Source organism: Bison bison, unplaced genomic scaffold (assembly GCF_000754665.1).
Source record: "Bison bison bison isolate TAMUID 2011002044 unplaced genomic scaffold, Bison_UMD1.0 scf7180017864483, whole genome shotgun sequence".
In the NCBI taxonomy this organism is placed as follows: Eukaryota; Metazoa; Chordata; class Mammalia; order Artiodactyla; family Bovidae; genus Bison; species Bison bison.
Window position 1 is genome coordinate 1,348,229 of NW_011495043.1, and position 15,830 is coordinate 1,364,058.

At 43.6% G+C, this 15,830-nt stretch overlaps 1 protein-coding gene across 4 annotated transcripts in view; it reads right to left on the reverse strand.

Annotated features, from left to right (window-relative positions):
• Window positions 1-15,830, reverse strand: part of SASH1 (SAM and SH3 domain containing 1) — a 265,093-nt gene that overhangs the window by 89,813 nt on the left and 159,450 nt on the right. For all 4 annotated transcript variants that reach the window (XM_010862553.1, XM_010862555.1, XM_010862552.1 and 1 more), the window contains exons 3-4: window positions 12,305-12,355; window positions 12,133-12,182 (exon numbers count right to left, since the gene is read on the reverse strand). In XM_010862553.1, the coding sequence (XP_010860855.1) occupies window positions 12,133-12,182; window positions 12,305-12,355 (101 nt within the window). The remainder of the gene's footprint in view (window positions 1-12,132; window positions 12,183-12,304; window positions 12,356-15,830) is intronic.

Consider the following 15,830-nt stretch of genomic DNA (forward strand, 5'->3'; position numbering starts at 1 on the left):
CAGAGGAGGGTGTGTGTGGCTGGTGGTGGGGGCGGGGGGAGACACAACATGTACCTGGGGCGGGCATGGCACTGGGTTATTTCGCACAACCACTCTCAGAAAGAGCTTTTATCCTGCACATTTTATCAATTTGGAACCTGAGGCTTGGGGAATTTAACTCCCAGAACTAGCAGAGCTTAAATTCATACCCTGTCCAATACCAAAGCTGACATTAGCAACAGCAGAGTCCACGCAACGTTGGTGGGTACAGAGCAGGCTTTGCATTTGGTCAGAAAGGGAGAAATGGCCCAGGCTAGAAGGAACCCGGAGACTCGGACTCAAACTCACCACCACGTCCCTGGGAGCTGAAGCTGGAGGGCTGACCGTCACAGACAGACTGGGGGCCCAGGCCCTGGACAATGCCCTTGCTCTTAGGCCCACCGCCTTGGCAGATAGCTGCATGCTTGCGAGCAAAGTTGCTTCAGTCGTGTCCGACTCTGCAACTCCATGGACTGTAGCCTGCCAGGCTCCTCTGTCCATGGGATTCTCCAGGCAAGAATACTGGAGTGGGTTGCCATGCCCTCCCCCACGGATCTTCCCAACCCAGGGATCGAACCAATGTCCCATGGCTCCGGCACTGTAGGTGGATTCTTTACCCCTGAGCCACCAAGGAAGCCTGGCAGCTGGCTACTAGTCAACTAATTAGAGCAAAAGAATATGGACTACAAATGCCTATGCCTGGCTCCAGGTGCAGCCTATTTATTGGGTTGACCAAAAAGTGTGTTAGGGCTTTTCCACTATATCTCATGGAAAACCAGAAGGAACTTTTTGGCCAACCCAGTGTTTTCTGAACCCTAAGCTTTCCGTCTGCCTATCTTCCCTGTCTGGTGAGCTCCAACGACCAGACACTAGGAGCCCGAGTCACCCCGGGTGCTGTTCTCACAGGCCACAAGTGCCTGCCACCCTTTCCTGGGGGGACAGCGGGGACACGGTGAGACGCACCCCCCTGAACTGGGCAGAACCGACTGGTGAGCTATCCTGAAGGATGGGCCTCCACAGGTTTTCTCACTCCTCACACATGCACATTCCCCACGGGAAAAAACTGGTATTCCCCTCCCCACCCCACAGCCTTGCCACAAACAGGATGTGGAAACAGGATGCATTAGTCTCAGCTCCAGGGATCACGGCTTGACCTGGATTTTTTAACAAACTCATCAGCAATTCTCACAGCCTTTGTTCCGTCTGAAGGAGGATTTAACAATCACCCTGCAGGCGGGTTTCTAGCACTCCCATTTACCAGGGAAAAACAGAGCCCTGGCTCACCACACAAGGGACCACAGCCCTGTCCTCAGGGGAATTCCACAGACAGATGATGCGTGAGCCCCCTCCTCAAGCCCGGTCCCTGGGAACCAGCTAATTGAGCAAGAGGGAGGAGGTTCCACTGAGAAAAGAAACTTTCTGACATTTCTTACACATTTCAAGGAGGCTGGACACAAAGTTGTCGAGAACTGGATTCACAGTATTTTTCCTATAAGCCTAGCAAACACATTTTCTTTCCAACGTCTGCTTTCCTTCTGTTGATATGAAATATCCCAAATAGGCAATTCTATACAGACCTAAAGTAGATTAGAGGACTGGGGGTCATCAGAAGACAGAGCAGTGACTGCTGAAGGACATGGGGTTTCTTTCTGAGAAACTGAAATGTTCTACATTAACAAGGTGATGGTGACACATACCTGTGGATATAGTAAACATCTGTGGCCTGTAAACTTTAAAAAGGTGACCAGTATGGTCTGTGCACGGCATTTCAACTAAGCTGATTAAAAAAAGAAAACAGATGACCCCACAAAAACCTGTAATACAAATGTTCAAAGCGGCATCATGCATAATAACTGAAAAGTCAAAACAACCCTAAATGTCCATCAGTTGATGAATGGATAAGCAGAATGTGCACATACAGACAACAAAAAGGAATGAATGTAGGAAAGCTTCGAAAACATTATGCTCAGTGAAATAAGCCAGTCACTTAAACTGTGTATGACCCTGTTTCCATGAAATGTCAGTAACAGGCAAATCTATAGAGACAGAAAGCTGATTAGTGGCTGTTCAGGGGAGAGAAAGATGGGAGAATTCAGTGGAGACAGCTGAGAGACACAGGATTTCTTTTTGAATTGACAAAATTCTCCAAAATTGATTGCAGTGATGGCTGCAAAACTCTATACACCCTAAAACCCACTGAACTTTACACTTTTTAACAGGTGAGTTGTGTGGTATGTGAACTATATTTCAAAGCTGTTACTAAGAATAAAATAAACACACTTTACCAACCAAATTGCAGGTTTAAAAAGTTTTAAGGATTTTTAAAATTAGTATAATATTTTGTTTGTTTCTCCATATCATGCCTTTATTGGAGATGGTATGTGATCTGTTATTTCTATTTAACAGAGGAGGGAAAATCTGAGATGACTTGAACAAGACTGCAAAATGGAATTGAGTGGGGAGGGAAGGGGCAGCTTTTACAAGGAGATCTGGGGACTTGTGGAAACTACTGTTCTCTCTGCCACATGTTTTTTAAAATGTTTTTAACAGGTGTCTTCTTATGGCTAATATTCACAAACAAAAAGCACTTACTTCATATTACACTGCTAACATTTTAGGGAGATGCTGGAATATGCTAGCTAACAGATGAGACTAAAGTAGGTCTCCTGTAATCAAAGTCCTGGAAATAATCCACTTTTAGTTTTATTTCAAAGTACTGGGGGTGAATGAATTTGATGCCCTTATTTAATGAGCACCTGTTCTATGTAAAGCACTGTTCTGGATGTTACAGAAACTCCAAAGAGAGGAAGAGAGTGAGCTCATGGCCTCAAGGAGTCCATGCTCATGCTAGGCTGGGAGGGAGCAGAAAAGTCCACCAGTGGTTAGGGGTTTTCCTGATGGCTCAGCGGTAAAGAATCGGTCTGCAATGCAAGAGAGGCAAGAGAAGCAGGTTCAGTCCCTGGGTTGGGAAGATCCCCTGGAGGAGGACATGGCAACCCACTCCAGTATTCTTGCCTAGGAAATCCCAAGGACAGAGGAGCCTGGTGGGCTACAGTTCATAGGGTTCCAAAGAATCGGACATGACTGAGCAACTGAGCATGAACAAGGGGCTGGAGCCAGGGGCGAGGCCATGAACTTGGGTCAGACAGAACAGACACTGATAACAGACAAGACTGTTGGGCACTTATTAGATTCTTAATAGCTTACTAAAGCTTCCCTGGTAGCTCAGCTAGTAAAGAATCCGCCTGCGATGCAGGAGACCACAGTTCGATTCCTGGGTTGGGAAGATCTGCTGGAGAAGAGATAGGCTACCCACCCCAGTATTCTTGGGCAAAGAATCTGCCTGCAATGCAGGAGACCTGGGTTTGATCCCTAGGTTGGGAAGATCCCCTGGAGAAGGGAAAGGCTATCCGCTCCAGTATTTTGGCCTGGAGAATTCCAGGGACTGTACAGTCCATGGGGTTGCAAATAGTCAGACACGAATGAGTGACTTTCACTTTCTATAGCATACTGAAGGAAGTACTTTACTGATTATCCTCACTTTATAGTCATGAAATCTGTAGATAAAAAGATTAATTAACTAGCTAAGAGTTGCAGAGCTAGAAGAAAGAGCCTGGATTTCAACCCAGAGAATTGGTAACCCCAAGGCTGTAATGGTACTTCGACTGGATTGGGATTTTTGTTTCTTGCTCTGGGACCCTGGACAAAGTAATTCCCCTCAAAAGTAGCACATACCTCAGTGAAAGATTCATGAAAAATTAAATGATCAAAGTACAATAAAAGCAACTAGCACCAGTGTCCAATACGCAGAAATAACTGAAGGTTATTACAGTGCTATTAACAACAATGATGATGATGCTACATGTGACAGTATATGAAGAGACAGCAAATGTTCCTGGATTCCAAGTGGTAGAACGAATACAGCCAGCAAGGGGACTGAGAAAGCATTCAGGGAGAAGCGATCCTTAAAACAGGACTTAAAAGAAGGAAATGCTTTCCAGTCTGGAACACCAGACAACTCAGGAGGTATTGGAAAGAAGCTCCAAGGCCTGGAGCTGGGCCGTGTGGCTGGGAGACGGGAAGATGAAGCAATAAAGATGGGCTGGGTCTCTATTAGGGGGTGTTGATCACCAAGGTGAAAACCTGAAGAGATTCTAATTTATAAGTGTCCCTGCGGGATCTCAGCAAACTCTCGGTGTGCTGGGACCTAATTATATTTCAGGGAGTAATTTCCTGAATTACTCTTTTCCAGTTCACCAGAAGAGTGTTAAGGTCCCCCTTGGAGTAGTGAAGATGAAAAAGAGGGAGATGGGTCAAGATACAGAAGTAGCAAGCAACAAGATTTGGCAGAGGTCTTAGAATCATGAATGAAATGCAGAAATAATAATGTAAAGCTCTGTAAAGTCCAGAAAGTAGTCCCTGGGAAAAAGGGGGACCATACGGTCAGAGAACAAGTACTCACAGAGAGAAGGAAGAAGGATAAAGGAGGAGCGGTTCTACCATAAGAATGTGCAGCTTGGGGTGACTGGAATGGCAATGAGCAGACAACTGGCAAGAGGCTGAAACAGGCACGTCACCAGCTTGGGGGAAGAGTCAGAGGGCGTGGTATAGATCCCACACAGGTGCCCAGAGACCATAGTTCAAAGCCACGGGTTGGTATAAGTATCTTGGGAGAGCTTGCAGGCTGGATAAAAGCTCCAGCAGGATAGCCAGAGTAAGGGGTGGGAGGAACACAGGGAGCTGCCAAGAGTGGGCATAAAGTGAGGGGGAGAAACTGGAAACCACAGTGTCACAGACACACACACACTAAGGCTGGAGAGGGCAATGTGTCCAAGAGAAAATGTGAGCCAAATGCAACAAGCATCTAAGGGCGGGGTGGGGGCATTGGACCTTGGGAAGAACATCTCAGCAGGGATGGAAGAGAGGAATTCAGCTTTGGAGGAACAGTTCAGCACTAAGTGGGGGAGAGAAATGGAATTATGGGAGGATGACGAGATTCTCACAGGGTGGAAAGGAAGTAAGCATTTTTACGAGTGTGTGCTTACTCTCCCACTCACGCATTTATCTAAAGTCTTTTATGTAAAAGATCCTGGGCTCTGTGTGGGAGGTGACTACATACACACACACACACACACACACAAACACACACACACACACACAGAGGCGAGCCCATAACTGCTATCCACTGCTCCCACAGCAGGAGTGCTCAGGGGTGACGGAGCCCAGCAGCAGGATGCTCTATCTCCACTCTGCAGATTAGGGAGGACCTCCAGAAAAGGCAGGACCAGAACTGAGTCGTTAAGGGTGAATGAAGCTTGCACACATAAGGGGGGCTGGGGAGGATGCTGAGGGTGACAGACAGGACACACCATCAGGAGGAGCAGGGTGAGGCTCAGCATCCATGGGAGAATGTGGCCCATCTGGGAGACTGTAGGAACTTAACCGGCCTGAAGAGCAGATCAAGGGAAGAGATGGCCAGGCAGGCAGAGGGTGGGTTAGGAGGGGTGCAGAGGGAGAGGCGGCAAGACCAGGAAAGCAGGCAATCAGGTGAGTAGGCAGGAGGTGAGACAGAACAAGGGGGACCAAGGGTGTCTTCCCTGGAGTCAAGAGGCAAAAGGAGGGAAAGACAGAGATTTTTAAGCGGGTGGGGGCTGCTGGAAAGAAAGCTGACACCTTCAAGAGTTACCCGCTTGCCAGATGAAACAGATGAAATAATTTGGAGAGTGACGCAAAGTTTAAGTGGAACAAATGGTCGCATAGAACATTGATAAACTCTATTCTGTGCATTTTATCTGCCCACAGAACACTGCTCCCACGGTATTTATCTTCCTCTTCCATCACACTGCTATATGTTTTTAGACTTTTCACCATAAAATAGTTGAAGTGTAGTCACAGGTAATGAAAGAAAGGGAAACTAAATCAGCGAATTTTCAACTCTAGTGAAAGACTTAGGAGAAAAGAACTTATAAATATTGGCGAAGGTGAAGTGTTGAGATTTATTTTGGCCCTTGCTGTCTCTATAGATAAATTTAAGGGACCCAGTATATATAAAAATAAAATTTGCTCCTACTTCCGAGGGAACATCTGAAGTGGAAGTTTTAACTGCTGTTATTTACAGAATGCTAATGAACTCATTTACTTCTCACCTCTCCATTTGCATAAGCAATACAACAACAAGTACTTTAGAATTAGATCTTCAAGGTTAGCAGCATGAATTTTTAAGTGGGATTCAATCTGGGCTCTGCCACCTGTTAGTTGTGTAAACAAGGGCAACTTATCAACCCCTCTGTGCCTCAGTTTCTGCATTTGTCAATGGGAAAAACAACACCAAGAACAGTGGACTGTGCTCACAGCTGATGCTCAGAGAACAGCTGCTGTGGGAAGAAATGAGCGGGATAAAGTGGAGGGTGTTGGACCAGGTCTCTAGAAAAGCTTTGTAAATGATGTGCCTTTCTTTCACTTTTTTACCTTTGTGAGAAGTCAGGGGAGTTTGTAATTTCCTTGGTCCTGTCCTGCCACAGCAAAAATTTGAAGCGACAGACAGACCGGTGTTACAGCTTGGTGTTACAGCTCAGTTTAATTTGGCAAGCAAAGGAAAATACAACCTCGAGGCATGAGGGCGGGCTGACCCAAAAGACACCAACAGAAGCCCGTGGCTCAATTTTGGCTCCTCTTTTTATATGTTTTTTCTTCTCCCCTTGAGCCTGTCCTATGTAAATTGGGCTAGTCAGGAGGGCTGCTTGCTTCACCTGAGGTTCTCATTCTGGTCCTCAGACCTTCCTTTGTTCTATTTTCGCAGGCTTTTTCCTTTCTTTGTCTTAGGGCCACCGCTATTTTGGACTCCGTTTTCCTATTCTAAGCACCTAACACCTTTTACCTTCTTCCCTTTACCCTGCTTCTCCTTCCCTCCTGGAAGATGCAGCAGCACTTTAAAACTGGAGGAAGGAAGGAAAGGAGCAAGGAGGAAGGGACGAGAGAGGGTGGGAGAGAGGGAGGAAAAGGCAAGGAGGTGGCAGGAAGGACAGTCTGAGTTCCTGAAGGCTTGCTTGAGCTGCACTGCCAGTCCTGGACCTGCCCATGAGCATGAACGTATCCAGTGAAACTTCCCTTAGTTAACAATACTACTTGTCAGGTTTTCTGTTATTTCCAACTAAACTCTGTTGGCACAACCTAAAAGTTGCAAGTTAAGTTCAATTTGAAGATCTTACTGAAGAGTATAGCTCAGGGGACAGCTGCTCAGAGAGCTCTGAGAGGACTGATCCTAGGAGACCAGGGAGGAGCCAGGATAAACAGGGATTTTTCTTTCCCTGCAGACGGGGAAAACATCAAAAGACTTGAACATCAAAAGATTACTACTAATCACACACACACATAAAAATCCATATATTTTAAGTTAATTGTTTTGGTGACTTTCAACAAATTGTGGAAAATTCTTAAAGAGATAGGAATACCAGACCACCTGACCTGCCTCCTGAGAAATCTGCATGCAGGTCAAGAAGCAACAATTAGAACTGGACATGGAACAACAGACTGGTTCCAAATTGGGAAAGGAGTATGTCAAGGCTGTATATTGTTACGCTGCTTATTTAATTTATATGCAGAGTACATCATGAGAAATGCTGGGCTGGATGAAGCATAAGCTGGAATTAAGATTGCCGGGAGAAATATCAATAACCTCCGATATGCAGGTGACACCACCCTTATGGCAGAAAGTGAAGAAGAACTAAAGAACTTCTTGATGAAAGTGAAAGAGGAGAGTGAAAAAGTTGGCTTAAAACCTAACATTCAGAAAATGAAGATCATGGCCTCTGGTCCCATCACTTCATGGCAAATAGATGGGGAAACAATGGAAACAATGAGAGACTTTATTTTGGGGAGCTCCAAAATCACTGCAGATGGTGACTGCAGCCATGAAATTAAAAAACATTTGCTCCTTGGAAGAAAAGTTATGACCAACCTAAACAGCATATTAAAAAGCAGAGACATTACTTTGCTGACAAAGGTCCATCTAGTCAAAGCTATGGTTTTTCCAGTAGTCATGTATGGATGTGAGAGTTGGACTATAAAGAAAGCCGAGTGCCGAAGAATTGATGCTTTTGAAGTATGGTGTTGGAGAAGACTCTTGAGAGTCCCTTGGACTGCAAGGAGATCAAACCAGTCCATCCTAAATGAAATCAGTCCTGAATATTCATTGGAAGGACTGATGTTAAGGCTGAAACTCCAACACTTTGGCCACCTGATGCGAAGATATAACTCAATGGAAAAGACCTGAGGCTGGGAAAGATTGAAGGCAGGAGGAGAAGGGGACGACAGAGGATGAGATAGTTGGATGGCATCACCAAGACGATGGACATGAGTTTGAGCAAGCTCCAAGAGTTGGTGATGTACAGGGAGGCCTGGGATGCTGCAGTCCCTGGGGTCGCAGAGTTGGACACGACTGAGTGACTGAACTAAATGAACTGATGTATTCGAAGATGCAGGAATCTGTGCTGTTTTAAATTATTCCTTAGGTATGCATCTTAACAGGGCCAGGATCCAGAGCACAGAATGCCTCCTTTTTTTACCCATACAGAAGTCCCTGGGGTTGGGGCTGGGGGCTCTGCAGTGGCTGATGACTCCACCTTTACAGAACTGTTGTGGAGGGAAACATTCCTTGCCTGCACCCATTCCATATAGTTATAAAAGATATTTTCCAACAAAAATTCTTTGTCTCAGTTATTCTTGAGAATAACTGGTGAGTAACAAGAAACTTTAATAAGCATTCACCTTTTCAACCAGTCAACACAAAGCCGAGATTGGTGTAATAAAGTGGATAGTCTCATCAATAGGCCATGTAAATAGATATAAACAGAAGAGCTCTGTCGGCCTTTTTTAGAATATTTTCAGTGAAAGCATATGGAGGGCCTACAGACTGGGGCGTGAGGGAGGGTGGGTGGCAGCTGGCAGGTCCATATTCCATCCCCCCACCTCTCTCTCTCCATCCATGCATCCATCCACCCTTTCACCAGGCAGGTCCTGCATATCTCACATGGTAAAGAATCTGCCTGCAATGCAGGAGACCCAGGTTCAGTCCCTGGGTCGGGAAGATACCCTGGAGAAAAGAATGGCTACCCATTCCAGTATTCTTGCCTGGAGAATTCCATGGACAGAGGATCCTGGGGGGCTACAGTCCATGGGATCGGACAGGACTGAGGGACTAACACTACATATCTAAAGACCAGAGTCCAAGGAACCTGACTTGTCAGGGTGCTCAGGGTCTGTCCTGCCAGGTATATCAGAATTCTTACTGCTGGTCTGCCCAAATAACCCACCTCCTGGGTCTTTTCTGGCCAGAGCTATAGTACTGTAACTTGAAGACTTTAAGTGTGGTTGAATGCAAAATACCACTGAGAGAGGTGATGATCTGCATTATAAGTAACGCCTGATACCTTGCTTAAAACAAGTTTTCACTGGAGAAGAAGGAAGGGCAGGGGTGCTGAGGCTCCTGAGACAACTGTGTGGGGAGGAGACAGTGGCTCTGGAAGGCAGGCGCCCGCAGGGCCCACATCTCAGCTCCCGCATTTCCTGCTGTCACCTATGCCTCCGCTCCTAAGGTTGTGCTGCTGTTGATCTGTCCACTTGTATTTACTGAGTTCTCTTGCCTTTTGAATAAAAAAGTAGAAGAAACCTTCTGCCAATTAAACGGCACTGCTGACTCAGAAGGGTATTATGGTTGGCAGATACTCTGTACTTACTAACCAGACACAACCAACTGGTTTGCCAGGCCATCCTCCAGGGCCTGCAAAGTTACCAGCAAGCATCTTCATTTGCAGAATAGCAGGATTTTGCATTGCAGAGTATTTGCAAGCAGACAGGAGTGTATAGAAGAGAGAGCCAAAGCATACAAATTGGTAAGTCGAAGTAGAGCTCACATGGGAGCTCATCACAAAATTCTTGAAATTTTTCTGTAAATTAAAATTCTTTTCAAAAGTTTTTTTTTTAATTATAGAAGTATTATAGTTTTCAAAAACCATTAAAAGGCAAATGGAGGAAAAGATGTACAGAAACCTTCAAATTATTTAGAAACAACTAAATTTAAGGAAACCATTTACTAGAACATGGGCTTCCCAGGTGGTTCAGTGGTAAAGAACCTGCCTGCCAACGCAGGAGATGCAGGTCCAATCCCTGGGTCAGGAAGATCCTCTGGAGGAGGAAATGGTAACCCACTCCAGTATTCTTGCCTGGGAAATCCCATGGACAGAGGAGCCTGGAGGGCTACAGTCCATGGGGTTGCAAAAGAGTCGGACACGACTGGGCGACTAAACAACAACAAGAATAATTTACTAGAACAGAAGCAAAATGCACGTATGACAGATGGGGAGGCTGGGGGTTGTCAACAGCTGTGTGTGTGTGTGTGTGCGTGTGTGTGTGTGTGTGTGAGAGAGAGAGAGAGAAATTTGGTAACCTCAGGAGGCTGTTAGTGTATCTCTGGACCACAAGACTTATGCCACATTTTACCAAGTGGAGCACATAAACACGGAAAGAATGACTACCCACAATTGAGGGGAAGGAGAAACACCAGCCTAACTAAGACGCGTTTAACTTTGGTGAGTCACTTCCTCTGAGGAGGAAAGTGACTTGTCCCCTGGTAGATTCAGAGACTGAGAGATCACCTGAGTTCTCAGGCTGAATCACGCCACAGAGGTAGCAAACCAGGTCGGAGGAGCCTACAGCCTCTCGTGCAGAGCTACTGCTCACCTTCAGTTCAACATCACCACACCTCCAATTTCAAAACTGAGGTCAACTCAAAACTCCTGGCTACTTCAGCCTCCACACTACTAAGTCCCCAGGAGAATACATGCAACTAAGACAAAGGAAATTCACGCTTATGGCACATTTATCTTTCAACCTCGAGGGGGCAACGGCCTGGGATTTCTTCTGCTCATCACCCCCAACATTCCCCAGGCATGAAACTGAATCCGCTCAGTGTGACTGAAGCTTTGGCATGGCAGCCTCCACTCCTGGAAGCCGCGTCAGTGCCAGCAGCACACACACGTGGACGGATTAGGCAGAGCTGTGCTGTAAAGCACACACACGCTTGCCTAATGTGTGCTTTTCATTCCAGAAATACTTTTGACGCCTAAACCACTTCTATGCCTCCCTTGGCCTCAAACAGTCTAAGTGGCTCTGTGCCAGAGGAAGTGTCTGTTTAAAGATGGGGACTTTCTCAAAATTTCTTTACCTCAGAAGATCATAAATAGAACCTTTTAGCGTAATTATGATGGAATAAAGTAGAAAAGGGAAAGAAAAAAAATTGCTTTTTTCTTTTTTTCTCAAGTGACGTAAAAGAAATACTGGAAATATAAACTATAAGATAGAATTATCTTCCATGAGAGTCAAGATTACAGGGTTCAAGTTAGGACAAGTAAGCCAAAAGTATTACCTTTAACGGGAAAGGTTAGTGACAAGTGTTTATTCTTGTTTTAAGGTGGCTCAGTGGTAAAGAATCTGCCTGCAATGCAGGAGACCCAGGTTTGATCCCTGGGTCGGGAAGATCCCCTGAAGCAGGGCATGGCCATCCACTCCAGTATTCTTGCTTGGAGAATTCCATGAACTGAGGAGCCTGGCAGGCTATAGCCCATGGGGTCGCAAAGAGTCAGACACAACTGAGCAACTAACACACACATAAACACACTTCAAAGCAAGGTGCAGAGAGGTACTGTAATCATTGTTTTATTCTGGAATGTATTATACTTTTGTACTTTGCTTCTTTATGACTTCCATCCTGTATCAAAAACCAGTGTAAAAGAAGAAAACCATTTTGGTTGACTTAGCTGTCTCTTCCTTTTCTCCACGCTCACTTTCAGATATTTCAGGTTGACTTACAACAAGGAGTGTGAAATCAATAACACTTTGCAGAATCCTTGGGCATCACCAATTGAATTACAGAATACACTCATCCACCTACATACACGTACACACACACACACACACACACACACACACGCAGGAAAATAACTTCAAGTTCCACAGTACATACACAGTATGTGTACAATCACCTATCCCATTTCCGTCAGAAAGGACCTAAAAGACACCTTAGAAATTCCGCTCCAGGACAGAAGGAGGAAAACTTACTTTCTTTCCACTTCTGGTGTTGATACAGCGCTACAGAAGCCAAGCGACTCCTAGGAGAGAAGATTCATAGGGTCAGTGCAGGCAGAACAGCAGGCTTCATCTCATTTTTACATAATACCACTTTTTAAAAAAGACAGAAGCAAAAATAGATGATTAAAGTCACTGTGCTTACTTCGATCTGAGACCGCAGCTGAAGTGACGTGGGGCTGGCTTCGGGTTTCTCCTAAAACAGAACAGATGCTGGTTTAATGAGACTTCCAAACGTGGCACACACCAGAAAAGACAAATAATGTGTAAGAAGAGACAGGGGAGAGTTGGGAAATGCTAGGTTACAGTGGGAGGAGATAAACAGATTTTCTGAAAAAAAACTGTTTTTTAAATGAGAGCCCTAGCCTTTTAAAAGTGAACTGTTTTCCAAATTACATCGCTTGACACTGGTGACAATTTTATTGCAGAAGAGAAAAGCACAATCTAACTGAAGAGGACGGAGAGTTAGTGGTAAAATGATTTTCCGGATGAGACCAGGCCGTCACAAAGATGCAGAATTTACTACGATCCATTTATGTCATGAAGTCATAAAGAAGAGGCAGGGGATTCAAGGAAATTAGAGATAAAATAGCAGAGGATAATACTCTCATTTCACAGTTTTAAAAAACTGTACCCCTTCGAAAGAAAAAAAAAAGATAACCAGTTACCTGTGATTAAAAAATATATTGAAATAAACAGGATAATGACATTATTAGAAGTGTCATGGCAGACTATAGAAAAATGAGTTATACAAATAAACAGAGCATCACACTGGTATTTTTTCATAACTAGAGAAAAACTTTAAATAGGTGCTAAAGCAAAGGTTCACAACAAAGTGTGGTCCAAGACCAGGGTGGTCCCCAGCTGATCAGTAAGTCATAAGCAGGAAAATGGGCAGTTTTAGAGGAAGGAGTAATATCACCAACATTATATAAGCTTGAAATATGAAATTGTGAAAGTTTTCCGATAATCCTATTGTGTTCTTAGAGATCACTATCTTCTTCGGGACTACATGGGCACTATTTGAAGACTATTTTCTTAGTTAACATTAGTCAGTTAACACTCAGGAAATGGGCAAAGTTCATCTCAAATTACAAATTCTCACTTGCATCTAATTGCTTTTTTTTCAGTTTGCCTATTTCATCTTTAGCACAATTATAAATCTAGACCAATATTTTAAAATGCAGCAATGAACCGTAACTCCAAACAAAAGTATGAATGTACACAAGGTAAAAGGAATCCGGTACAAATATAGAAAATAAAATGAGAGTGTTGGAGTGGTTACATCTGAGAATGGGGTGATGTGGATAAGCAGACCACAGGAGAAAACTGTTTTAATGGACTGGCAACCCTCTTGACTCCAGTTCCAGGACCTCATTTGTTCTGAAAAAATATCAGAGTGGTGTGAAGTCCCACTGAACTTCTCTCTGGTTAACATTCTCCTGGTTTGTATTACCACTTTTGTTTATAATGATCAAATATATATTCCATCATAAAACAATAAATGGAAATGTTTGAGTTACATTCCAAGTCTGATTGGTATGATGTCAGACTCAAGTGCAATCAACAAAAGGGATATGTATTTTGGAGGTTCTTGGTGCTTAGAAACCAATCTGGTGCCCTGATACCCAACCTTTTAGGATCAGTGCCTAGCGAAATTTACAAACTTCAACTGTAGGAAAAGCAAAGGTAGAGTGTGCAGTTTTTTCATCTTAAGTCTTCCCATTCAGGAGGGTATGGAAGCGTCAGAATTATGACACAACTCTATTAGTTCCTCTGAAATTGTCCTCTCACCCAACTCCATACCCATCAACACAAAGTAACTGATTCAACTCTTCCTGTCCTCTGTTCTTAACTTTCTTTATACTCCAAGTCTCTCCTTACGAGATAATGCAGACCATGATAAGAAATTACCTGCTTTTATTATACATTTTTATCTGCACTTTTCTAATAAATTTTATTTATTGGTGCATCATTTGTTACTCCACATAATAACACAATATTTATGGTATATTATGCAAAACATACCCATTCCTGCATACAAAGCTGATGCTTGTTAACAATCATATTAAATGTTTGATGATCTGGAACTAATACTCTAAAACAATTCATTTTCACATGTTAGTTTGTCACTTATAATAGACATTTGACTGTGCTGTAGCTACTTAGGAAATTGGTTGGGGGTGTAAGTTTGATGTATAATGCATTACAATTCACGCCATTAAAATAACGGACCCAGTTAGTTTCCATGCAGAACATCTGTTTTATCAGGAACAGAATATGTTGAACAGGAGATCTCGCACTGTGATTGTTTCTAGTGCTTTTCCACCCGCAGAGTATGTCACAAACAATGTGATTCAGAGCAAACATTATTAATTTCATCTCTCAAGGAGAGACAACCACCATTATAATGAGGGATTTCTTAGATTAAATGTACCCTAAAGTAAAAACACTACACAAGTGAGGAGAAGCTTGTAAAATTACCCACTAAGTTAAGGACCTGTTTGACGTTTGGTGAGAAAACAGATTGGGCTCTTTGGCAAAATTCCACTATTATGATATTGATAGATGTCATATGATATTAATGACAAGCATGCAAAAGACTACCATTCTGTCAGGCACTTGTGAATATGATGAAACCCATGTGGACCCACCATCGAGCCTAAGAAACAGAACATCACAATAAAGAGTTAAAGCTAGCAGGTACTGATGTACAGTTGGATAAAACACCTTCTGTGCAGAGCATGAGACAAGTTTGGAAATGCGTCATACACACTTGAGGGAAAAAGTGCTGGACAGTTTTTTATTCTGTTTAGCACTAAAGAAGAAATGGATTTCTTCTACCGCACAATGTGAAATGAAAAGGTGTGAAAGAGCCAGGCAGAAGGAGCACCATCATTGGTGCTGTCTGCACACATGTATGTACACATGTATGCAGCAATAAGGGGTATTGCTTACATAATAGCAAAACTTCCCTGGTGGCTCAGATGGTAAAGCGTCTGTCTACAATGCGGGAGACCCAGGTTCAATCCCTGGGTTGGGAAGATCCACTGGAGAAGGAAATGGCAATCCACTCCAGTACTATTGCCTGGAAAATCCCATGGACAGAGGAGCCTGGTAGGCTACAGTCCATGGGGTCGCAAAGAGTAGGACATGACGGAGCGACTTCACTTCACTTACATAATAAAGAAGGATGGATTCAGGTCAAGGTGGGCAGAGAATGTGCAGCAACACAGATTGACCTGGAGATTATCATTCTAAGTGAAGTAAGTCAGAGGTAGAGAAAGTCAAGTACCTTATAATATCACTTACATGTGAAATCTACAAAAATGATACAAGCAGACCTATTTACAAAACAGAGACAGACTCATAGAAAGCAAATCTAAGGTTATGTAAAAGGGAGGGAAGGAGGAATAAATTAGGAGCTTGGGATTAACAGATACACACCACTATATATAAAATACATAAAAAAAGATCCTAGTGTATAGCACAGGGAACTATATTCAATATCCTGTGATAAATCATAACAATTTATATTTTTTTGGAATACATACACACACACACCCACACACAGCTGGATCACTCTGTGTTACACCGGTAACTAACATAACACTGTAAATCAACTATATTTCAATTTTAAAAAATTAAAAGAACTATTAAAAAAAAAAAAG